The sequence below is a fragment of the Leucopleurus acutus genome (genome assembly GCF_964270905.1).
Source record: "Leucopleurus acutus genome assembly, chromosome: 3".
In the NCBI taxonomy this organism is placed as follows: Eukaryota; Metazoa; Chordata; class Mammalia; order Artiodactyla; family Delphinidae; genus Leucopleurus; species Leucopleurus acutus.
The window spans coordinates 115,486,757-115,512,101 of NC_139145.1; the positions used below are offsets into that span (position 1 = coordinate 115,486,757).

Here is a 25,345-nt window from a genome sequence, read left to right on the forward strand (position 1 = left end):
AGATTCTATCTGAGGGGCTGTTAAACGTTCACTGAGATCTAAAAGAGGAGAAAAACTTTAATGACACTGAATGTTTTGAGATTATCTTGGTAAACTTTATTTGAAATATCCTATTACTGGATAATTAAGCAACTACTGTGCGATTTCACAAGAGCAGAATCACATCTGTTTCATTCGTTTTTCCATTCTTGATACCAAACACAGTGCCTGGCACATAACAAGTGCTCAGCAGATAATGAATGTGTGAACTATGTTAATGTGGGACTCTGGCCACCTAATGATTCTCATTGGCCTACATTAACTTGCAAGTATGTAAATTAGGGCTGATGGCCTGAAAATGCTAATACCAATATTCTCGATCTTCTCCGGACAGGACCACCACAATGGCTATCACCATCCTAGCCGACTGTCTACACTCTGTTTACGGGCAAGGCTATATTCCTAGGAACTTTTCACGTATTGAGTCATTTAATACTCCTAACAACTCTGTGAGGGAGGTACTATTACTATTCCCATTTTACAAACAAGGAAATGGAGGCACAGAAAAGTTAAGAAGAACTTGCTCAAGGTTAAACAGCAAACAAATGGGATATGAACCTGGGTCGTCTGACTCCAAAATCCATGCTCTCAGCTACTATTGCTAGACAGCTTCCCCAGCTTTCAGAACGGTCTGTAAGAACCCACAGTGTGGCTGAGCGATGCTACTACAGATGGCTATTTAATCAGGAGTACCTATATTATGTATTTTTATAACTTGACCTAGAAAGAAAATACATCTCACGATGTTCAGTCAAAATGCATTTGCAGAATCACGGTGTGACTCCTGTAGCCCTTCACATCCTCTCCCTGCACTTGTGAAGAGGGTACTCGTTGGCCCAGGAAACCAGCCTTGTTCTCTGGAGGTGTCAGGGAAGCCAGAGCCCACTGGTGAACCAGCCTGAGAAGTCAGTGCAAAAATGATTATAAAGCATCCAAAGCTGTAAAGGGGCTGAGACCTCCCGCACCCCACCCAGACTGTGGACCATGGAAACGGAGCTACCAAGATGGATAGCTCAAGCTATCTGTCTTGGGCAGGCAAGAATGCAGGTTATTGCCACATGGGAAAGCAAAAAACCTCTTCTGCTTTCACTAAGAGAGAGCCAAGTTGAAGAGGGGAAGGCACGCTAGAACCTCAAGAGGACTTGTTCATTAAGCAGCAAAGACGGACATTTTACCCCAGTCCCCCATCCTCATACACTTAGCAGCAGGAGGGCCTTGCCTCTTCCCTGAATCATCAGAGAGGGAACAAGGAAAGGGGAGTAATTGGGCCCCATCAACAGTGAGCAACGATTTCTGACTCATATGACCTTGTTTCAATTCCCAACTTTAAAAGAGAAAAACCTTGAACAAGTTATTTTACTACTTATTTATTAATTTGTGTCTACATCACAAGGTTGCTATGAAGACAAAAATACAATAAACCCACCTAAAGAGCCCAGCATGGAGCCTGACATCGAGCGGACATGCAATAAATGTGAATTTCTTATACTGCCTTCCAGTCTGATGAGAAAGAAGTAGCTCACAGGTGCACGCTTTTCCACTTAGATATTAGTTTTATCGTGTTGCTTGTGCTTATGCTGATTTCTTTTTAAAATGGAGGCAACTGAGAAAAACAGTAATTATATAACGGGGATGTGTGCACACAGCCTGATCAACAGAAGGGACCTCCGTACACATCTTCTTATACAAGGCCTGCACCAGCTTGTAACTGCTGTTTTTGTTTTCACAAACCTTCATGTTTTCCAAAGAATCCAATCCACGCTTGCAGACACTTCAGCCAAATGAGTTCTTTTGTGCTGAAATGCTTGCCCCCCCCCCAAACTTAATTCTTCTCATTTTCATCAGTGGAAAATGAAGTGTTTCTAAAGCGGCATGCTTCAGGTGACCGAGAGCAAGCGGCGTTGACAGCTGATGGTCCAGAGGCTGCTAACACCTTCCCCAACTCTTCTTATTCTGCCTCGTAATTGCTGCAAATGTGGCATGTTCCACCCCACACAATGGATGTGTTGCATCCCACACATCCATGACTCCAGAAAATGCTGTCAGGTGAATTAAGGACAAAGACAAACCTTGCTTCTAAATGTGCCTGATTTCTCCTTGAGTTACAGCACTTTATTTTGAGCTCTTTTTTGCCACTTGGTAGATATGACCAAGATAGGTCAGAGATTCTGAACGATGTCCCTAAGTGTAAACGGCCCTGTCAAAGAGTCACAGGCCTGTGCTGGGGTTCAACTTTGCCACTCATACGCTGTGTGGTCTTACACACTCATTTAACCTCTCTGAGCCCAAATTTCCTTAACTTGCACAATAGCACAGCACAACTATGAGAATTAAAGTTTATGGTAAACATTTTATACAGAGAAGAATTAAATGCAGTTTTTCCAGTTGTAAAAATATGGACCACTATACCTGCTACTTATTTGGATACAATTTATTAAGTATTAGTGGCATCATTTGGAGAATTCTGCTTCTGCTGTTGAAGATGTAAAGACCTTTCCAGCCAGATCCTAGTTATGTCAATGGATGAATACTGAGAAACCATGCGTATCGGTCAGCTCAGGATACCGTAACAAAAGCCACACACTAGGTGGTTCGAACAACAGAAGTTTACTTTCTTGTAGTTCTGGGAAGTCCATATATTTTTTTTAAGATTTATTTATTTACTATTTATTTATTTATTTTTGGCTGTATCGGGTCTTAGTTGTGGCACATGGGATCTTCGTTGAGGCATGCGGGATTTTTCATGTGGCACGTGGGCTTCTCCCTAGTTGTAGCACGTGGTTTTCTCTTCTCTAGTCATGGCGCACAGGCTGCAGGGCGGGTGGGCTCTGTAGTTGTGGCACGCGGGCTTTGCTGCCCCGCAGCACGTGGGATCTTAGTTCCCTGACCAGGGTTCGAATTCGGGTCTCCTGCATTGGAAGGAGGATTCTTTACCACTGGACCACCAGGGAAGTCCATTTTTAAGGTGTCATCAGATTGGGTTTCTGGTGAAAATCCTCTCCCTGGCTTTCCACCTTCTCACTGTGTCCTCACACAGCAGAGAGAGCCAGTGAACACTCTGGTGTCTCATCTTATATGGATACTAATCCTACTGTATCAGGGGTCCACCTTTATGACCTCATTTAACCTTAATCACCTCCCTAAAGGCCCCAACTCCAATAGAGTCATGGTGAGGGACAGGGGCTTCAACACATGAATTTTGGCGGGGACACAATTCAGTCCATAGCACCGTGTTTGATGTGTGAATTTCCAGAGATTTGGATATCCCTTTCCCCACAGACAAAAGGATTCTGCACGTGCATCTAAGGGGCTGCCTGGGTGGACATAACACCCTTTGCTTCATCACAGAGTAGACACAGAGTTTTTCCTGCCTTGACAACATATAGTGGGGTGAGGAAGGTTTTGTCACCCAAGGCCAGTGATCGTGTTGTGGATGGGAAAGAAACTGCAGCTCATTAAACAAGCTAATTTAATTTGCAGTTTCAATTTAATTATTGAGGATATAAAGCATCTCACTCAGTGTACAGCTATGCCCTCTCCCATGCTCCCTGTCCAAATAGGAAGCTTCGAGTTTCTCTGCACCTTGGCCAAACAACAATCACTATGACTCCAACCAATACTTGTTGAGAGCTGATCACAAACCCAGTACTGCTCTAGGCCCTTGGGATCCAACCGTGAATAAAACAGGCAACAATCCCTGACCTCATGGAGCTGGTGGTCTAGTAAACACTTATAACCCCTTCACTTTCCATCTCTGCCAGGAACCTTCTTTAGTTGCAGAGTCAGAGCCGGGTTTGGAAGGCCAGCTGTAACAGGGAGTGTCACTTCACCTCTCTGCAACTCTGTTTTTTCAGCTCTCCAATGTGGAAGGGCCAGGTATGGCCTAGCCGTGCTGTTAACCCAAACAATGCCATGTAACATGCCTTGGATTTTTCTGTTTGCTTACTTGCAACCTCAGAATTTCCTGCATGGGTCCCTGGACAGCATATTATAGGGATGGGTGAATAAGGCAGCCAAGGGTAAGGGGCAGAAAGGAACCACGGTTGTCAGAATGAGCACGTGAGTTCTACCTTAACTGAGGGAAACGAAACCTCTACAGAACGCTGGCCCCCAGGGAGGCCATGTTTTAGCCTAGATCCAAGAGAGGGACTTATCCCAAGTGTCGTGACACTCCTCCCCAAGATAAGTATAGTGCAACTCTGTAGGGATTTCATGAGGATTAATGATGTTGTGAGTAGAACACCTAGCCTAAGACCAGGCGTGTGGTATGTGGTCCATAGAAGAGATGGTGATGAATATGTGGGGCAGCCCTCACACATGACATGGGCCATGAAGCAAAGCTCTATCTGCCCACAGGACTAAGGGTCATGGCTGTGGCCCCACAGGCCCGAAAGGGATGCAGCCATTGTGATATGACGTGGAGGGAGGTCCATGGGAGAACAACATAGCCCCAGCATGCGACTGAGGCACCAACATCATGGCTGTCAGTGGGGCCCTGGAAGGGAGCCAGGAGCCTTATGGAGGGGCTGGGGTAGGGAGCTGCTGGCCCAGGAGAAAGAGGAGAAAGGGCCCCCAGAGTCTGTGCTGGGGACAAAGGGTCTCAGGGGGCCAGAGAGTCTCATAATTCTGAGTGTGGGGTGCTAACCAAAGAGGCCAAGTTTTGGGGACTACTAGGGGCCTGCTGTACTTTGCCTAGAAAAATGTCCATGACACAAGGATGAACATTCATCATCCTTTTTGTGCATTATATTTACATGTAAAGCATTGTTTAAATATTTTGCATATAAATATAATCCTTATAACAACCTATGAGGTGGGAACTATTATTATCCCCATTTTACAGATACAGAAACAGAAGCACAGACAGGTTAAGTATCTTGGCCAAGGTCACACAGGCTGTCACTGGTGGAGTGGAAATCAAATCCAGAGCCCAAAGCACTCTTACCAGGGAGTACATCATGCTGCCTGCTGCCTCACTCTCTGTTATAAAGCTCAGTCCCTCTCCTCCAGAAGCTCACCGTTCTCCAATCTCCTCCAGTAGACCACAGGCAGGCAAACTGTTTCTGCAAAGGGCCAGAGAGTAACTATTTTCGGTTTTGCAGGCCACTGGGTCTGTGTCACAACTACTCCACGCTGCCATTGTAGTGTGAGATCAGCCATAGACAATATGCAAATGGATGAGTGTAGCTGTTTCACTGAAATTACTCATGTTCACTGAAACTTGAATTCCATATAATTTTCACCTGTCACAAAAACAGTCTATTCTTTTTTTTCAAAAGACACGTAGAAGTCTTTCTTAAGTCATAAGCTGTAAAACAATTGGCAGCGAGCCAGATTTGGTCCTCAGCTGCAGCTGGCAGATCCCTGCAACAGAAGCATCTAAGTATGGTCTGTGCCATGTCCCCTGAGTGACACGCTCAGCCATCTTGGATCAACAAGGTAGGTCTGTAGATCGAGCATGAAGTGCAAAAAATCCATCAAACGACCTGAAAGACACTGTTGTTTTTATATTATGACCAGTTGAGGAGGAAAGAAAAGGTGATGGGACATCGCTAATCAGCAGGGAAATGCAAATCAAAACCACAACGAGGTATCACCTCACACCTGTCAGAATGGCTATCACCAAAAAAAAAACAAATAACAAATGTTGACGAGGATGTGGAGAAAAGGGAACCCTCATATACTGTTGGTGGGAATGTACGAAGGTTTCTCAAAAAACTAAATAGAGAACTACCATATGACCCAGTAATTTCACTCCTAGGTATGTATCCTAAAAAAACAAAAACACTAATTTGAAAAGATACATGCACCCCTGATATTCACAGCAGCATTATTTACAAATTGCCAAGGTATGGAAGCAATCTAAGTGTCCATCAACAGGTGAATGGATAAAGATGTGGTATATATAAACAGTAGAATACTACTCAGCCATAAAAAAAGAATAAAATTTTGCCATTTGTAACAACATGGATGGACCTGGAGGGCATTATGCTAAATAAGTCAAACAGAGAAAGACAAATACCGTAAGATATCACTTATATGTGAAATCAAAAAATACAACAAACTAGTAAATTAAAAAAAAAGCAGGGGAGGAGTTAAGATGGTGGTGTGGGAAGACGAACAGTTAGTGTCTCCCCACAACCAGGGTGCCTGCCAGCTGCTGGCAGGGGACTCTGACCCCCAAGGAGACATGAGAGGAACCCCAGAGTGAACCGGTAGGATGCCGGGGGACCAAGGTGGGAGAAGTGGAGGCCAGACAAGATCGGCACCCCTGAGGCCAGGGAGATCAGTAGAGGCAGATGGGAGGGACTCTCTGGGAGGAGCTGGAGAGGAGTGGAGGGCGATCGCCTGGCCCACTCGGGCCAGGGAGCCTGCTGAGCTCCCAAGCCGGTTCCCCCACTCCAAAGCCCCCTTCAGGCTGCATGGGTCCTGGGGGCATAGGAGGGAGGCCAGGGAGATCAGGAGAGGCAGGCAGGAGGGGCCCTCCGGGAGGAGAGGCTGAGAAGCAGAGGGCGACTGCCCCGCCCACTCAGGCTCGGGAAGCCTGCTGAGCTCCCAGGCCGGTCCCGGGTCCTGTAAGGCTCCCCCTTCCCCACCCCGGCTGCATTGGTCCTGGGGGCATAGGAAGGAGACCGGGGAGATCAGGAGAGGCAGGTAGGAGGGGCCCTCCCAGACCCCAGATCAGAGGAGCAGGAGAGGAGAGGAGGGTGTTTGCACCACCCCTTCAAGCCCAGGAAGCCTGCTGGGCTCCCAGGTGAGGTCCCCTGCCCTCTGAGACCAGGGGTAGGGGGCACACCTGGGCCCCTTCTGTTCCTTGAGCCTAAGTCCCACCCCCCCACAGCCCCCAGGGCCTTTTCCAGCCCTGTGGGTCCTGAGCATTGGCCCCACCCACTGCCCAAACCTCACCCTTGCTTAGGCCCTGCTCTCCACAGCCAAGGCCTTCCCCCCTCCCTTTTTTTCTTTTCCCTCCTCCGCTTTTTTACTATTGTGGTACTGATGTACCTTCTGGTTGTTGATTCATCTACATTTTTATTTTTACATTCTTTCTAACATATCTGCTAGTTTCCTAGTCTAATTTTACTTTTTACTTTGTTATTGTTCCTTTTTTTCTTTTTCTGGCCACCCCACACAGCTTGCAGGATCTTGATTTGCGAGCCCGGGTTGGGCGGAAGCTCCTGTGGTGGGAGCTCTGAATCTGAACCACTGGACTAACAGAGAGCCTCAGACCCCAGGGAATATTCATGACAGTGAGGTCTCACAGAGTTCCTCATCTCAGCACCAAGACCCAGCTCTACCCAATGGCCTACAAACTACAGTGTTGGAAGCCTCAGGCCAAACAACCAGTAAAACAGGAACACAATCCCACTCATTAAAAAAAAAAAAAAAAATGAGACGGCAAAAAAATATGTCACATGAAGGAGCAAGGCAAAAACCTACAAGACCAAATAAATGAAGAGAAAATAGGCAACCTACCTGAAAAAGAATTCAGAGTAATGATAGTAAAGATGATCCAGAACCTCGGAAACAGAATGGAAGTGCGGATTGAGAAAATACAAGAAATGTTTAACAAAGATCTAGAAAAACTAAAGAACAAACAAACAGAGATGAACAACACAATAACTGAAATGAAAAATACACTAGAAGGAAAAAAGAAAGAAAAATACACTAGAAGGAATCAATAACAGAATAACGGAGGCAGAAGAATGAATAAGTGAGCTGGAAGACAAAATGGTGGAAATAACTGCCAAGGAGCAAAATAAAGAAAAAAGAATGAAAAGAATTGAAGACAATCTCAGAGACCTCTGGGGCAACACTAAATGCACCAACATTCGAATTATAGGGCTCCCAGAAAAAGAAAAGAAAAAGAAAGGGTCTGAGAAAATACTGGAAGAGATTATAGTGGAAAACTTCCCTAACATGGGAAAGGAAATAGTCACCCAAGTCCAGGAAGCACAGAGAATCCCATACAGGATAAACTCTAGAAAAACACACCAAGACACATATTAAACAAACTAACAAAAATTAAATTCCAAGAAAAAATATTAAAAGCAGCAAGGGAAAAACAAAAAATAATATACAAAGGAATCCCCATAAGGTTATCAGCTGACTTTTCAGTGGAAACTCTGCAGGCCAGAAGGGAGTGGCAGGATATACTTAAAGTGATGAAAGAGAAAAACCTACAATCACCAAGATTACTCTACCCAGCAAGGATCTCATTCAGATTAGATGGAGAAGTCAAAAGCTTTTCAGACTAGCAAAAGCTAAGAGAATTCAGCACCATCAAACCAGCTTTACAGCAAATGCTAAAGAAACTTCTTCAAGTGGGAAACACAAGAGAAGAAAAAGACACACAAAAACAAACCCCAAACAATTAAGAAAATGGTAATAGGAACATACATATTAACAATAACCTTGAATATAAATGGATTAAATGCTCCAACCAAAAGACACAGGCTGGCTGAATGAATACAAAAACAAGACCCATATATATGCTGTCTACAAGAGACCCATTTCAGACCTAGGGACACATACAGACTGAAAGTGAAGGGATGGAAAAAGATATTACATGCAAATGGAAATCAAAAGAAAGCTGGAGTAGCAATACTCATATCAGATAAAACAGACTTTAAAATAAAGACTGCTACAGGAGATAAGGAGAGACACTACATAATGATCAAAGGACCAATCCAAGAAGAAGACATAACATCATAAATGTTTATGCACCCAACATAGGAGCACCTCAATACATAAGGCAAATGCTAACAACCATGAAAGGAAAAATTGACAGTAACACAATAATAGTAGGGGACTTTAACACACCACTTACACCAATGGACAGATCATCCAAACAGAAAATAAAGAAGGAAACACAAGCTTTAAATGACACAATAGACCAGATAGATCTAATTGATATTTACAGAACATTCCACCCAAAAGTGGCAGAATACACTTTTTTCTCAAGTGCATATGGAACATTCTCCAGGATAGATCACATCTTGGGTCACAAATCAAGCCTTGGAAACTTTAAGAAAATTGAAATCATATCAAGCATCTTTTCTGACCACAATGCTATGAGACTGGAAATCAATTACAGGAAAAAACTGTAAAAAACACAAATACATGGAGGCTAAACAGTGCACTGCTACATAACCAAGAGATCACTGAAGAAATCAAGAAGACCTAAAAAAATATGTAGAAACAAATGACAACAAAAACAAGATGTCCAAAACCTATGGGATGTGCAAAAGCAGTTCTAAGAGGAAAGTTTATAGCAATTCAATCTTACCACAAGAAACAAGAAAAATCTCAAATAAACAATCTAACCCTACACTTAAAACAACTAGAGAAAGAAGAACAAAGAAACCCCAAAGTCAGTAGAAGGAAAGAAATCATAGCGATCAGAGAAGAAATAAATGAAGTAGAAATGAAGAAAACAATAGCAAAGATCAATAAAACTAAAAGCTGGTTCTTTGAGAAGATAAACAAAATTGATAAACCCTTAGCCAGACTCATCAACAAAATAAGGGAGAGAACACAAATCAATAAAATTATAAATGAAAAAGGAGAAATCACAACTGACACTGCAAAAATACAAAGGGTTATAAGAGACTACTACAAACAATTATATGCCAATAAAATGGAAAACCACGAAGAAATGGACAAATTCTTGGAAAGGTAAAATTTTCCAAGACTGAACCAGGAAGAATTAGAAAATATAAAGCGACCTATCAAAAGTAATAAAACTGAAACCATAATTTAAAACCTTCCAACAAACAAAAGCCCAGGACCAGATGGCTTCACAGGCAAATTCTATCAAACTTTTAGAGAAGAGCTAACGCCAAAACTTCTCAAACTCTTCCAAAATATTGCAGAGGGAGAAACACTCCCAAATTCATTCTACGAAGCCACTATCACCCTGACACCAAAACCAGAAAAAGATATCACAAAAAGAGAAAATTATAGACCAATATCATTGATGAACATAGATGCAAAAATCCTCAACAAAATACTAACAAACAGAATCCAACAGCACATTAAAAGGATCTTACACCATGATCAAGTGGGATTTATCCCAGGGATGCAAGGACTCTTCAATATACACAAATCAATCAATGTGATACCCCACATTAACAAATTAAGGATTAAAAACCATATGATCATCTCAATAGATGCAGGAAAAGCTTTTGACAAACTTCAACACTGATTTATGATAAAAACTCTCCAGAAAATGGGCACAGAGGGAACCTACCTCAACATAATAAAGGCCATATATGACAAACCCACAGCAAGCATCATACTCAATGGTGAAAAACTGAAAGTATTTCCACTAGGATCAGGAACAAGACAAGGATGTCCACTCTCACCACTCTTATTCAACATAGTTTTGGAAGTCCTAGCTATGGCAATCAGAGAGAAAAAGGAGTAAAAGGAATACAAATTGGAAAAGAAGAAGTAAAGCTGTCACTGTTTGCTGATGACATGATACTATACATAGAAAATCCTAAAGATGCCACCAGAAAACTACTAGAGCTAATCAATGAATTTGGTAAGGTTGCAGGATACAAAATTAATGTACAGAAATCTCTGGCATTCCTATATACCAACAATGAAAAATCAGAAAGAGATATTAAGGAAACATTCCCATTTACCACTGCAACAATAAGAATAAAATACCTACGAATAAACCTGCCTAAGGAGACAAAAGACTTGTAGTCAGAAAACTATAAAACACTGATGAAAGAAATCAAAGATGACATAAACAGTTGGAGAAATATACCATGTTCTTGGATTGGAAGAAGCAATATTGTGGAAATGACTACACTACCCAAAGCAATCTACAGATTCAATGCAATCCCTATCAAACTACCAATGGCATTCTTCACAGAACTAGAACAAAAAATCTCACAATTCATATGGAAACACAAAAGACCCCGAATAGCCAAAGCAATCTTGAGAAAGAAAAATGGAGCTGGAGGAATCAGGCTCCCTGACTTCAAACTATACCACAAAGCTACAGTAGTCAAATAGTATTTTACTGCCACAAAAACAGAAATATAGATCAATGGTACAGAATAGAATTCCCAGAGATAAATCCACGCACATATAGGCACCTAATTTATGACGAAGGAGGTAAGAACATACAATGGAGAAAAGACAGCCTCTTCAATAAGTGGTGCTGGGAAAACTGGAGAGCTACATGTAAAAGAATGAAATTAGAACACTCCCTAACACCATACACCAAAATAAACTCCAAATGGATTAAAGACTTAAATGTAAGACCAGACATTATAAAACGTTTAGAGGAAGACATAGGAAAAACACTCTTTGACATAAACCACAGCAAGATCTTTTTTGACCCACCTCCTAGAGTAACAGAAATAAAAACAAAAATAAACATATGGGACTTAATTAAACTTAAAAGCTTTTGCACAGGGCTTCCCTGGTGGTGCAGTGGTTGAGAGTCTGCCTGCTGATGCAGGGGACACGGGTTCGTGCCCCGGTCCGGGACGATCCCACATGCCGTGGAGCGGCCGGGCCTGTGAGCCATGGCCGCTAAGCCCGTGCGTCCGGAGCCTGTGCTCCGCAACAGCAGAGGCCACAACAGTGAGAGGCCTGCGTACAGGGAAAAAAAAAAAAAAAAGCTCTTGCACAGCAAAGGAAACCATAAATAAGACAAAAGGACAACCCTCCGAATGGGAGAAAATAGTTGCAAAGGAAACCACAGACAAAGGATTAATCTCCAAAATATACAAGCAGCTCATGGAGCTCAATATCAAAAAAACAAACAATCGAGTTAAAAAATGGGTGGAAGACCTAAATAGACATTTCACCAAGGAAGACATAACAGATGGCCAAGAGGCACATGAAAAGATGCTCATCATCACTAGTGATTAGAGAAATGCAAATCAAAATTACAATGAGGTATCGCCTTATGCCAGTCACAGTGGCCATTATCAAAACAGCTAGAAACCATAAATGCTGGAAAGGGTGTGGAGAAAAGGGAACCGTCCTACACTATTGGTGGGAATGTAAATTGATACAACCACTATGGAAAACAGTATGGAGATTCCATAAAAAACTAAAAACAGAACTACCATACAACCCAGCAATCCCACTACTGGGCATATACCCTGAGAAAACCATAATTCATAAAGAGACATGCACCACAATATTCATTGCAGCACTATTTACAATAGTCAGAACATGGAACCAACCTAAATGTCCATCAACAGATGAATGGATAAAGAAGATGTGGCACATATATACAATGGAATATTACTCAGCCATAAAAAGAAACAAAACTGAGTTATTTGTAATGAGGTGGATGGACCTAGAGTCTGTCATACAGAGTGAAGTAAGTCAGAAAAAGAAAAACAAATACCATATGCTAACACATCTATATGGAATCTAAAAAAAAAAAAAATGGTACTGATGAATCTAGTTGTAGGGCAGGAATAAAGAGGTAGGCATAGAGAATGGACTTGATGACATGGGGTGGGAGGGCGAAGCTGGGGCGAAGTTAGAGTAGTATCGACATATATACACTACCAAATGTAAAATAGTTGGCTGGTGGGAAGCAGCAGCATAGCACAGGGAGACTGGCTCGGTGCTTTGCGACGACCTAGAGGGGTGGGATAGGGAGGGTGGGAGGGAGGGTCAAGAGGGAGGGGATATGGGGACATATGTATGCATATGGCTGATTCACTTTGTTGTGCAACAGAAACTAACACAGTATTGTGAAGCAATTATACTCCAATAGAGACCTATTAAAAAAAAAAAGCAGACTCGCAGATATAGAGAACAAGCTGGAGGTTACAAGTGGGGGGGAGGGGCACTACAGGGGTAGGGGGCAAAAGGTTATTATGGGATTATATAAAATCATGTGTGTGAAACTTTTGAAACTTGTAAAGCACTACAGAATTTAAAGAATCTTTATTCAGTAAAAAAATATTAAAAAAAGGTGATGGGAGAGAGAAAGAGGGAGAAAAAAAGCACTATAGAATTTAAAGAAACTTTATTCAGTAAAAAAATATTTTAAAAAGGTGATGGGAGAGAGAAAGAGGGAGGAAAAAAGCACTATAGAATTTAAAGAATCTTTATTCAATCAAAAACAAAACTAAAAAAAAGGTGATGGGAGAGAGAAAGAGGGAGAAAAAAAGCACTATAGAATTTAAAGAATCTTTATTCAATCAAAAACAAAACTAAAAAAAAAAAGGTGATGGGAGAGAGAAAGAGGGAGAAAAAAGACATAGTGGTAAAAACACAGATTCTACTCAGAATGACTTTGGATAAGTTAGGTAAACTTTAAACCTCAGTTTCCTTTTCTGTGAGATGAGGATAATAATGTGCCTATTTCCCACGACTGATACGAAGATCAAATGAGATAATGATACAGCATGTAAGTACACACACAGCCTCCCTAGGAAATGAAGACCAAAGAGAAAGGGAAATGAGGTAGGCAGAGGAGGCCCAAGGATGATCACCTCACTCCATTCTCTGACCTCTTGAGTCCCTGAAGGCTGGGCATTATCTTCTTTATGATCAGATGGACAATGGATGCTCAATAAATAGTAACTATTGATGAGGTCGATAAGGAGGAGAAGAAGGAGATTACCCACATGCCTCCTTAAGGAATCTAATATTTTGTGTATAAAGTTATTGAAACGTCACAAAGTGTTGATGGAGGTGCTTTGGTTTCAACATACTTTTCTATTTCATTTTAACGTTCCCCAAACCAAAAAGATAATTTTATTTTATTTTATATACTATTCATTCTTTAAACTTTTGTTAGTCTGTACAACATCTTGCTAATCTGGTAGGAGAATATCCTACTGAAACCAACAGAGTAGTTATAATCATGCAAAACCTACATGGAAGGTTCTAGTGCATTACTATTGGAACTATCTTGGACACGACTCAAGTAGTAGTTACAGAGCTTGAGAGACGAGTTTTGGAGGTTTTTTTTTTTTTTTTTTTTTTCTTTTTTATTGGTACGCGGGCCTCTCACCGTTGTGGCCTCTCCCGCTGTGGAGCGCAGGCTCCGGACGCGCAGGCTCAGCGGCCATGGCTCACGGGCCCAGCCGCTCCACGGCATGTGGGATCCTCCCCGACCGGGGCACGAACCCGTGTCCCCTGCATCGGCAGGCGGACTCTCAACCACTGCGCCACCAGGGAAGCCCCGGAGGTTTGTTTTAAGCAATTTAAGAAATATTCCACATAGGGCTCCCTTTACATTTACCATTTCCTCCTTGCCCTATGCTTATACTGACTCTCGGGTGGGATCCTGAGAGGGAAACTGTGGCCTATGCCCCTGGGATTTTTTTTCTGTTAAGTTTTCAACAAGGGTCTTGCCTCTCCTGACTCAAGCTTTCCAGCCCCTCACTGTGGTCAGTAACGTCCTGAGCTGACCCAGGCATAGGTGACAAGGATGACAACGAGAGGAGGTTAGCTTAGTGGTTAAGAGGATGGCCTCTATTTGAATCCTGGCTTCGCCACTTACTAGTTGGGTGACCTTGGGCAAGTCACTTAACCTCTGCTTTAGGGTCTTGTTAGCAAAAATAGGACCCATCTATCTCCTGGGTTGGTGTGAGAATTAAATAAATTTATATGTAAAGTGCTTAGAACAGTACTTAGTGTAAAGTAAGTACTATATAAATTTTGGTTGCCGTTATCACTGTACTATTATTATATCAAAGACTCAGCTCTCTATCCAAGGCCTGCTGGGTCACTTAAACCAGTAAGAAGCTTGTCTCTACAGCATCTTCACTGCAAGCTGACGCAAGGCAGTCCCTGGGGCCTGTGAGGTTTCCTAGGTTCAGCACTTTGATGTTTCCTCCCCGACCTGGTTCCGTCCCTGTATCTGACCCTGTGGATATTCTTACTCCGACCCTCCCCTTTGTTCGTGTGGTCCAATCTGACTCCCCAGCATCCTTGTTATCACAGTGGTGCTGGTGGTAGAGAGTCTTCTTCAGCTCTCCTCCACACCATACTTCCTGCTCATAAGTTCACCATTAACCATTTATTCTAGTAAAAACTGATGCAGTGGTTGGGATGAGAATGTAGCATGTTACAGGCACTTTGGCCCTCCCTCCCACCCTCCCTATCCCACCCCTCTAGGTCGTCGCAAAGCACCGAGCCAGTCTCCCTGTGCTATGCTGCTGCTTCCCACCAGCCAATTTGGCAGTGTCTTAGAAAGACCAATATACTTTTTTTTTTTTAGAATCTTATTGTTTAAGGTCATATTTATTTATCCCAATTTCTTTTCTATTTTCCTATTAATCTTTTTTTTCTTTAACATCTTTATTGGAATATAATTGCTTTACAATAGTGTGTTAGTTGCTGCTTTATAACAAAGTGAATCAGTTATACATATACATATGTCCCCATGTCTCTTCCCTCTTGCGTCTCCTTTCCTCCCACCCTCCCGCCCTCCCGATCCCACCCCTCTAGGTGGTCACAAAGCACCGAGCTGATCTCCCGGTGCTATGTGGCTGCTTCCCACTAGCTATCTATTTTATGCTTGGTAGTGTTCATATGTCCATGCCACTCTCTCACTTTGTCCCAGATTACTCTTTCCCCTCCCCGTATCCTCAAGTCCATTCTCTAGTAGGTCTGCATCTTTATTCCCGTCTTGCCCTTAGTTTCTTCTGACCATTTTTTTTTCTTCTTTTTTTTTTAGATTCCATATATATGTGTTAGCATACGGTATTTGTTTTTGTCTTTCTGACTTACGGAGCCTCATGCTGTAGCCCACGCCTTTAACTAGAGTGCTTCTGTGCCCAGGAGCTCATGTCAGATGTCAGCGGCCACGAGCTGCTTCACTCTGTATGACAGACTCTAGTTCCATCCACCTAACTACAAATAATTCAGTTTTGTTCCTTTTATGGCTGAGTAATATTACATTGTATATATGTGCCACATCTTCTTTATCCATTCATCTGTTGATGGACACTTGGGTTGCTTCCATGTCCTGGCTATAGTAAACAGAGCTGCAATGAACATTTTGGTACATGACTCTTTCTGAATGATGGTTTTCTCAGGGTATATGCCCAGTAGTGGGATTGTAGGGTCGTATGGTAGTTCTATTTTTAGTTTTTTAAGGAACGTCCATACTGTTCTCCAAAGGGGCTGTATCAATTTACATTCCCACCAACAGTGCAAGAGGGTTTCCTTTTCTCCACATCCTCTCCAGCATTTATTGTTTGTAGATTTTTTGATGATGGCCATTCTGACTGGCATGAGGTGATATCTCACTGTAGTTTTGATTTGCATTTCTCTAATAATTAATGATGTTGAGCATTCTTTCATGTGTTTGTTGGAAATCTGTATACCTTCTTTGGAGAAATGTCTATTTAGGTCTTCTGCCCATTTTTGGATTGGGTTGTTTGTTTTTTTGATATTGAGCTGCATGAGTTGCTTGTATGTTTTGGAGATTAATACTTTGTCAGTTGCTTCATTTGCAAATACTTTCTCCCATTCTGAGGGTTGTCTTTCCGTCTTGTTTATGTTTTCCTTTGCTGTGCAAAGCTTTTAAGTTTCATCAGGTCCCATTTGATTATTTTTGTTTTTATTTCCATTTCTCTATGAGGTGGGTCAAAAAGGGCCTTACTGTGATTTATGTCATAGAGTGTTCTGCCTTTGTTTTCCTCTAAGAGTTTGATGGTGTCTGGCCTTACATTTAGGTCTTTAATCCATTTTGAGTTTATTTTTGTGTATGGTGTTAGGGAGTGTTCTAATTTCATTCTTTTACATGTAGCTGTCCAGTTTTCCCAGCACCACTTATTGAAGAGGCTGTCTTTTCTCCACTGTATATGCTTGCCTCCTTTATCAAAGATAAGGTGACCATATGTGCGTGGTTTTATGTCTGGGCTTTCTATCCTGTTCCATTGATCTGTATTTCTGGTTTTGTGCCAGTACCATACTGTCTTGATTACTGTAGCTTTGTAGTATAGTCTGAAGTCAGGGAGCCTGATTCCTCCAGCTCCATTTTTCTTTCTCAACATTGCTTTGGCTATTCGGGGTCTTTTGTGTTTCCATATAAATTGTGAAAATTTTTGTTCAGTTCTGTGAAAAGCCAGTGGTAGTTTGATAGGGATTGCATTGAATCTGTAGATTACTTTGGGTAGTAGTCATTTTCACAATGTTGATTCTTCCAATCCAAGAACATGGTATATCTCTCCATCTATTTGTATCATCTTTAATTTCTTTCAGCAGTGTCTTATAATTTTCTGCATTCAGGTCTTTTGTCTCCTTAGGTAGGTTTATTCCTACGTATTTTATTCTTTTTGATGCAATAGTAAATGGGAGTGTTTTCTTAATTTCACTTTCAGATTTTTTATCATTAGTGTAAAGGAATGCAAGAGATTTCGGTGCATTAATTTTTTATCCTGCTACTTTACCAAATTCATTGATTAACTCTAGTAGTTTTCTGGTGGCATCTTTAGGATTTTCTATGTATAGTATCATGTCATCTGCAAACAGTGACAGCTTTACTTCTTCTTTTCTGATTTGGATTCCTTTTATTTCTTTTTCTTTTCTGATTGCTGTGGCTAAAACTTCCAAAACTATGTTGAATAAGAGTGGTGAGAGTGGGCAGCCTTGTCTTGTTCCTGATCTTAGTGGAAATGGTTCCAGTTTTTCACCATTGAAGATGATGTTGGCTGTGGGTTTGTCATATATGGCCTTTATTATGTTGAGGAAAGTTCCTTCTATGCCTACTTTCTGGAGGGTTTTTATCATAAATGGGTATTGAATTTTGTCAAAAGCTTTCTCTGCATCTATTGAGATGAGCATATGGTTTTTCTCCTTCAGTTTGTTAATATGGTGTATCACATTGATTGATATGTATATATTGAAGAATCCTTGCATTCCTGGATAAACCCCAGTTGATCATGGTGTATGATCCTTTTAATGTGCTGTTGGATTCTGTTTGCTAGTATTTTGTTGAGGATTTTTGCATTTATGTCCATCAGTGATATTGGCCTGCAGTTTTCTTTGTGACATCTTTGTCTGGTTTTGGTATCAGGGTGATGGCAGCCTCGTAGAATGAATTTGGGAGTGTTCCTCCCTCTGCTATATTTTGGAAGAGTTTGAGAAGGATAGGTGTTGGCTCTTTTCATAGAATTCGCCTGTGAAGCCCTCTGGTCCTGGGCTTTTGTTTGTTGACGGATTTTTAATCACAGTTTCAATTTCAGTGCTTGTGATTGGTCTGTTCATATTTTCTATTTCTTCCTGGTTCAGTGTCGGAAGATTGTACATTTCTAGGAATTTGTCCATTTCTTCCAGGTTGTCCATTTTATTGGCAGTCCAATATACTCTTACCGTACAATCCTGACTGCACTCTTATGTATCTACTCAAGGGAAATAATGACAACATATGTCCACATGAAAGGTTGTATGCAACTGTTCATAGCAGCATGATTTATAATAGCAGGAGACTGAAAACAACTCAACTGTCCATCAGCTGACAAATGGATAAATAAAATATGGTATATCCTAACCATGGAATACTACTTGTCAATAGAAAGGAACAAATGACTAACACCTGGTATAATGTAAATAAACTCTGAAAACATGTGAAGTGGAAGGAGCCATGCAGAAAAGACTACATATTGTATGATTCCATTTAAATGGAATTTCTAGAAAAGGCAAAAACAACAACAGAAAGAGGTTAATGGTGGCCTGGGTCTGGGGGTGGGACAAATACTAGGGATCTTTTAGGGGTGACAGAAATGTTCTAAAACTTGATTGTGGTGATGTTTGCATAAGTATATAAATTAAAATTCATGAAATTATAGACTTAAAATGGATGAACTATATAGTATGTAAATTATACCTCAGTGAAGATATTTTTAACATAAAAAATGCAATGATAACTCCAAAAGGCATAAAATTTGTCCCAAATATAGAATATGTTTTTTTTGGGTAGTACAGATGGCTCTACCCCACTATATTACATTTTATTCTGTGGCTATACTATAGAAGGCATCTTCTGAGAACCTCTCCCCACCCACACCCCCACAAAAAGTTAGACTCAAGCTTAGTAACTATAAGTTCACCATGAACATCTCCCACCAACTTCACTGCAATCTTGATTAAAAGGCACCACTTAAAAAAAATAAAATAAACATGTTATAGTGAGTATAAAGTACAATTAATTTCTTGTTTGACATTTTTTAGAATGGTTAAGCTAATGAGCAAAAAGAAATTTGACTGATACCTTAATAGAAAACTTCGAACACATTGATGTCTTACCTGAAGTCTCACTAATAAAATCTCTTACCTGAAGTCTCACTAATAAAATCTCAACATGATAAACTGGATCTCCAAATCATACTTACTATTTTATCAAAAAGGTATCTAGCGGGACTTCCCTGGTGGTCCAGTGGGTAAGACTCTACCCTCCCAACGCAGGGGGCCCCTGTTTGATCCCTGGTTGGGGAACTGGATCCCGCATGCACACCATAACTAACAGTTTGCATGCTGCAACTAAGAAGTCCTCATGCTGAACTAAGAAGTCTCATGCCGCAACGAAGATCCCGCGTGCTGCAACTAAGACCCAGCACAGCCAAAATAAATAAATAAACAAATAAATATTTTTTTAAATGTATCTAGCTTCTTTTAATGGCTTACAAATGGCTTCATTCAAGACAGCTCTAGACCTCCCACTGTTTTGTTTGTTTTGGTCTAATATCCTGCACAACTAGTGTTCTTTGAAATACACTTTAAAACATGCTGATGTGGATGAAATATGTTTAGTTACTATTTGTTATCTTCTCCTTCAGCACCTTTCTTTTCTCTAATTCTCTGTGTAATTAAGGGGTCTGCACCAATGTTTTCTCTCCTTTAATGGATAATTTTAGTGTGGAAAATAACAGCCAATCTTTCTGAAATTAAAATTCACACTTTCAATGAAAATAGCCCAGGGCTTCCCTGGTGGCGCAGTGGTTGAGAGTCTGCCTGCCGATGCAGGGGACACGGGTTCATGCCCCGGCCCGGGAAGATCCCACATGCCGCGGAGCCGCTGGGCCCGTGAGCCATGGCCGCTGAGCCTGCGTGTCCAGAGCCTGTGCTCCGCAACGGGAGAGGCCACAACAGTGAGAGGCCCGCGTACTGAAATAAAAAAAAAAAAAAAGAAAATAGGCCAATCTTCTCCTATCCCTGTGTAATTTTAAAACTTTCCACATGTCTTTGTAACAGACACAGACTCCTCCAGCTTCAGATCTTTTGTGAAGATCTCAGATGAGGTTAAACACGTTCCTCTTCGGAAATCTCATTCTTGTAATAACCCAGGCTTGTCTTTCCAGAATGCTCTTCTATTTGGGTGGCTTTTAAAGCATGTTTATCTATCCCTACTACTGGTCCATTATCCCCTGGGAACACGATGTTTTGTAGGGGGTCCTTGAGCTGAGGAACACGACAGCAGCACTTGGACTTCAGTCTATCCAAGTGCATCCAAATATAAGTTGTTTTGCTTCCTTCATCAATACTTTTTCTGTGATCCTTCTGTTTCAACAAGCTTTCCAATGACAGCACAGAAGTCAAAATAAAGACATTTTCTACATTTTGTTTTAGTCAGTCAACTGAGAGTTTTTCAGAAAGGCAATTTAAATTTTAATTAAAACTCGGGGCTCACAGGAAGGCTTGTACACCAGATTCTACTCATGTGGAAAGAAAATAAGCATAACCCACAGAAAATCCCAGTGTACTTCTGCCTTGTAATTGGTCAAATAATATTATGCCAACATTTTCTCCATCAATAGGGGCTAGTTATTAATTTATTTCTGGCAAAATAGTCAATATAAAATGTTATAACCACACTAAAAAATTATTCAAAAGCATTTGAGTTCCAATTAATTAAACAATTATGTAAAATTTTATGCAAAAGACCACTAGTGTGTGAAAGGAAGTAAAGAAAAATATTAATTCTTACGTCCAAGAGCTCCTTGATTGCATTTCCACAAAATAAAAATATTTTGCCTTCCAAATAAAGATTTCCAAATATGCAGGAATAAAATATTTAAGAAGCCTTTTGAATAATATGTAGTTACAACCAAGCAGCATTTTGATAAATTTTGTTTACAAAACTTCCTAGGAAGTGACCAGATTGCTGTTCATTTCAGTAAACACATTGACTTTTTTTCAATATAAAAATAAAGAATGAAGAAGAGAAGAGTAAGACAGTTGCAAACAGGAATTGCCATCAACAAAGGAGATGGTGGCCGCTTGAAAAGCGGTCTTTTTCTAGAGCAGTCACTAGTACAGCACCATCAGAGGAGCAGCTCTTGGATGAAACATCCAGAATACTGAGCGATATACTTAACCATGACTCCAACCCATATATGTCATTGCTCTTTGGTTAAGTACTGAAAGTAACTCACAATATTTATTCAAATACTTTCACTAGCAGAAATACCATAGTTCAAAGTGTATTGTTCTTGAGGGATTCCCTAGTGGCGCGATGGTTAAGAATCTTCCTGCCGATGCAGGGGACACAGGTTCGAGCCCTGGTCTGGGAAGATCTCACATGCCGTGGAGAAACTAAGCCCGTGAACCACAACTACTGAGCCTGTGCTCTAGAGCTCACACGCCACAACTACTGAGCCCGCGAGTCTAGAGCCCATGCTCCACAAGAGAAGCCACTGCAATGAGAAGCCCGAGAACCGCAACGAAGAGTATCCCCCGCTCTCCGCAACTAGAGAAAGCCCGCACGCAGCAAATAAGACCCAATACAGCCAAAAATAAATAAATAAAAATAAATTTATTAAAAAAAAGTGTATTGTTCTTGAATCTCAAGAAATAACTTTAAATGATGTTCAATATGAATTGAAATACTGAGAGAATAGTGATTAGATGCCATATACTTCAAGAGATTAAAAGTAATTTGAGGAGCTAAATAGGTACATTTTACTTATGACACAAAAACAATCATAGTAAGAATAATTGCTTACATTTATCAACAGTATATGAACAGCATTACCTACATTACCTCACTGAATCACATATTGATAGCAACTGTATCAAGTAAGCACTATCATTATTTATCTCCATTTTACCCATAAAGGAATGAAGGTTAAAGAGGTTCAGCAGCTTGACCAAGGTCATACAGTTACTAAGTGACAAGGCCGAGGCTGGAATTCAAGTCTGTTTGATGTCCAAGGCCAGCTCCCAACCACCTTCCCTAACTCTCTCACAGTATAATGTGTTGTTAAAGCAAAGTTCACAGTACCCTTGGATGATTTCTCTGGGGAAATGGGAAAGCTAAATTGATTTGCTAAAAAATCACAAGCGTCTGGCCAACTTGCATTTCAGATTTTGCATTTAAAAGTTCTGAAGTTATCGTTTAAAAAACAGATTTGCTATAGCTGCTAAAATGTCTCTGGAAAAGGCACCAGCAAGGACACATCACCTCGCTCACTACCACCACAAGCAGCAACAAAACACTCTCATGGTTCAAAACACTCCTTAACTTGTTTCAACACCAAACTTATGCATGGCCCACGCCAATGGGCCTCCTGTAAAATATCCAAAGGTTCTGGTTCTGGGTAAGGTACAGTAAGCACACTCCATTCTGTCTCTCCAACCTAATGCAATTATAAAACCAGAGAGAATTCATGGAGCAGTTATTTGAGAACCTTGAAAAGTAAATAGGAGCAGGTGGACTGGAGAAGACAACCAGAATTCAAAGTACCTTTGAACTGGTAGTGAATTGACCATTTTTCCCCCATTGGTACACTTGGCCCATATTCAATGCAGACTGAAAACCATCAGTGCTCTCAAAGAAAACTCCAGAAGAAGCCCTAGTTCTGGCTCAAAGAATGGGAAAAGGGTCTCCTAACACTTGGAGGGGGAGGATTCCCCATTTTTTCCATCTTTTTCCATTTTCTCTCATCCCAGCCTTCAAGCTGTCTTGTGACCATAGCAGCAGCAATCCATTCAAGACTAAAACTCTAAGGGAAGAGAACTTTCCTCTTCAGTCTGAGAAGCTGTGGTCTGGAGAAGGTGATCAAATCCCTGTTACTCTTCTTTTCTAACTCCATCCCCTCATCACTTGGCTCCAAATGTGGCCACAGTCACAGGAAGTTTACAGTAGAATGAGGTAAATAAAGTCCCAGATTCCTGGCCAGAAGACCAAAAAGGGAAGCCCTGGGAAATAGAAAATACCAAGAGACTGCAAAGAAGGAAGAGCTTGGAAAAGCAAAACCATAAAGCTGTTTATGTACTCCTGGGGTCACCTACAAGTTGCACACACATGGATCTCACATTAAACAGCATACCATAGACTTTGAGAACTAAACTATGATATAGATCACCTCCCAGGTCACAGGCTGGCCACTGGGTGGCATAAACACCAGACACAAGCAAAGAGCACTGTAAAGGCTTTGAAAACGAAACTTACAGTGAAACTGCAACCCATCTAAGGCTGATAAGAACTTGTAGCCTAAACCCAATTGGGTTGATTCCCTGTTGAAACAAAAATATCAGAATCTGACATAAGATTTAATCAAGATACAAAGTCTCACAGTATAATACAATCCAAAATTCCTGGACATAAGAACCAAGAAAGTCACAACTTGAGTGGGAAAACAGAATCAAAAGATGCTAATGCCAAGTGACAAAGATGCTAGAATTATCTGACAAAGACTTTAAAGCAACTATTATAAATATGGTCCAATAGGTAAAGGTTAACACTTGAAACAAATAGAAAGGTAGAAAGTCTCAGCAAAGAATAGAAGATATAATTAAGAACCAAATAGAAGTTTTAGGATTGAAAGATAAAATAACCAAAGTAAAAAACTAATTAGACAGGCTCAATATTAGAATGGAGGTAAATGAAAGAATCAGTGAATTTTAAGATAGATCAATACAAATTATCCAATCTGAACAACAGAGAGAAAAGACTGAATAAAAAATTAACAGGGCTTCCCTGGTGGTGCAGTGGTTGAGAATCTGCCTGCCAATGCAGGGGGCACAGGTTCGAGTCCTGATCCAGGAAGATCCCACATGCCGCAGAGCAACTAAACCCGTGTGCTACAACTACTGAAGTCTGCGCGCCTAGAGCCCGTGCTCTGCAACAAGAGAAGCCACCGCAGTGAGAAGCCCACACACCACAACGAAGACACAACACAGCCAAAAATAAATAAATAATTTTTAAAAACATTAACAGAACCTCAGAGACCCGTGGAACAATAACGAAAGGTCAAACATAATGCCATGGGAGTTTGAGAGAAGACAGAAGAAGTCTTGAAGAAATAATGCCTGAAAGCTTCCCAATTTTGGTGAAACCTACATATTCAAGAAGCTAAGCAAACTCTAAACAGGATAAACCCAAACAAATCCATGTCCAGAAACACTGTAATTAAACTACTGCAAAAATTCTTGAAAGAATTCTAAAAAATTCTGAAAAGAATTCTTAAAAATTCTTACTATGAAAAATTCTTAAAAGCATCCAGAGAAATTCTTAAATTCTTAAAAGAATTCTTAAAAATTCTTACTATGAAAAATTCTTAAAAGCATCCAGAGAAAATTATGCATTCTTTATAAGGGAACAATGATTCAAATGACAAGATTTCTCATCAGAAACTATGAAGGACAGAAGGAAGTGAAGCAACATCTTCAAAATGCTGAAAGAAAAGAACTGTCAATCCAGAATTCTATATTCAGTGAAAATATCCATCAGGCACTAAGGTGAAATAAAGACTTTCTCAAGCAAAGGAAAACTAAAAGAATCAGTTTCCACCAGACCTGCTCTAAAAAAAAATTCTAAAGGAAATCCTTCAGACCTAAGGGAAATGATACCAGATGGAAACTTGGAAGATTAGAAACAAAGAAAGAGTAACAGAAATTGTAAATATCTAAGTAAATATAGTAGACTACTGTTCTTCTCTTGAGTTCTTTAAAATATGTTTGGCAGTTGAAAGATAATTTTACAACATCTGATGGAGTTTTTAATGTACACAGATCTAATCCATAAGATAACTATAACAGAAAGAGGGTAGGATAAAAGGACCTATATGAAGATGTCTTCATACCACTTGAAGTAGAACAATGTTTCTAAGTGGACTTTTCACATGCAAACAAATATTGTTGAAAACATAACATATAAATTTAAAGTGAATACTAACAAGTTTTCAATAACCCAAAGAAAGCAGGAAAGAAGAAATATAGAAATAAGAAAACAGAGGACACAAACAGGAAGCAAATAATAAATTTGTAGATCTAAATTGAAACACATCAATAGTACATTAAATGTAAATGGTCTAGACAAATCAATTAGAAGACAGAGATTATTATAATGGATTAGAAA

General features: G+C 40.5%; 1 protein-coding gene across 17 annotated transcripts in view; it reads right to left on the reverse strand.

Moving 5' to 3' along the window:
* The window catches only part of PDE8B (phosphodiesterase 8B), a 384,709-nt gene that overhangs the window by 201,688 nt on the left and 157,676 nt on the right, over positions 1–25,345 (reverse strand). Inside the window, exon 1 of one of the 17 annotated variants that reach the window (XM_082836135.1) lies at positions 4,985–5,027. The exons of the other annotated variants lie outside the window; for them this stretch is intronic. Coding sequence (XP_082692261.1) covers positions 4,985–4,999 — 15 coding nt within the window. The 5' untranslated portion in view covers positions 5,000–5,027. Of the gene's footprint in view, positions 1–4,984; positions 5,028–25,345 lie in introns of those variants that run through there. 17 annotated transcript variants of the gene reach the window in all.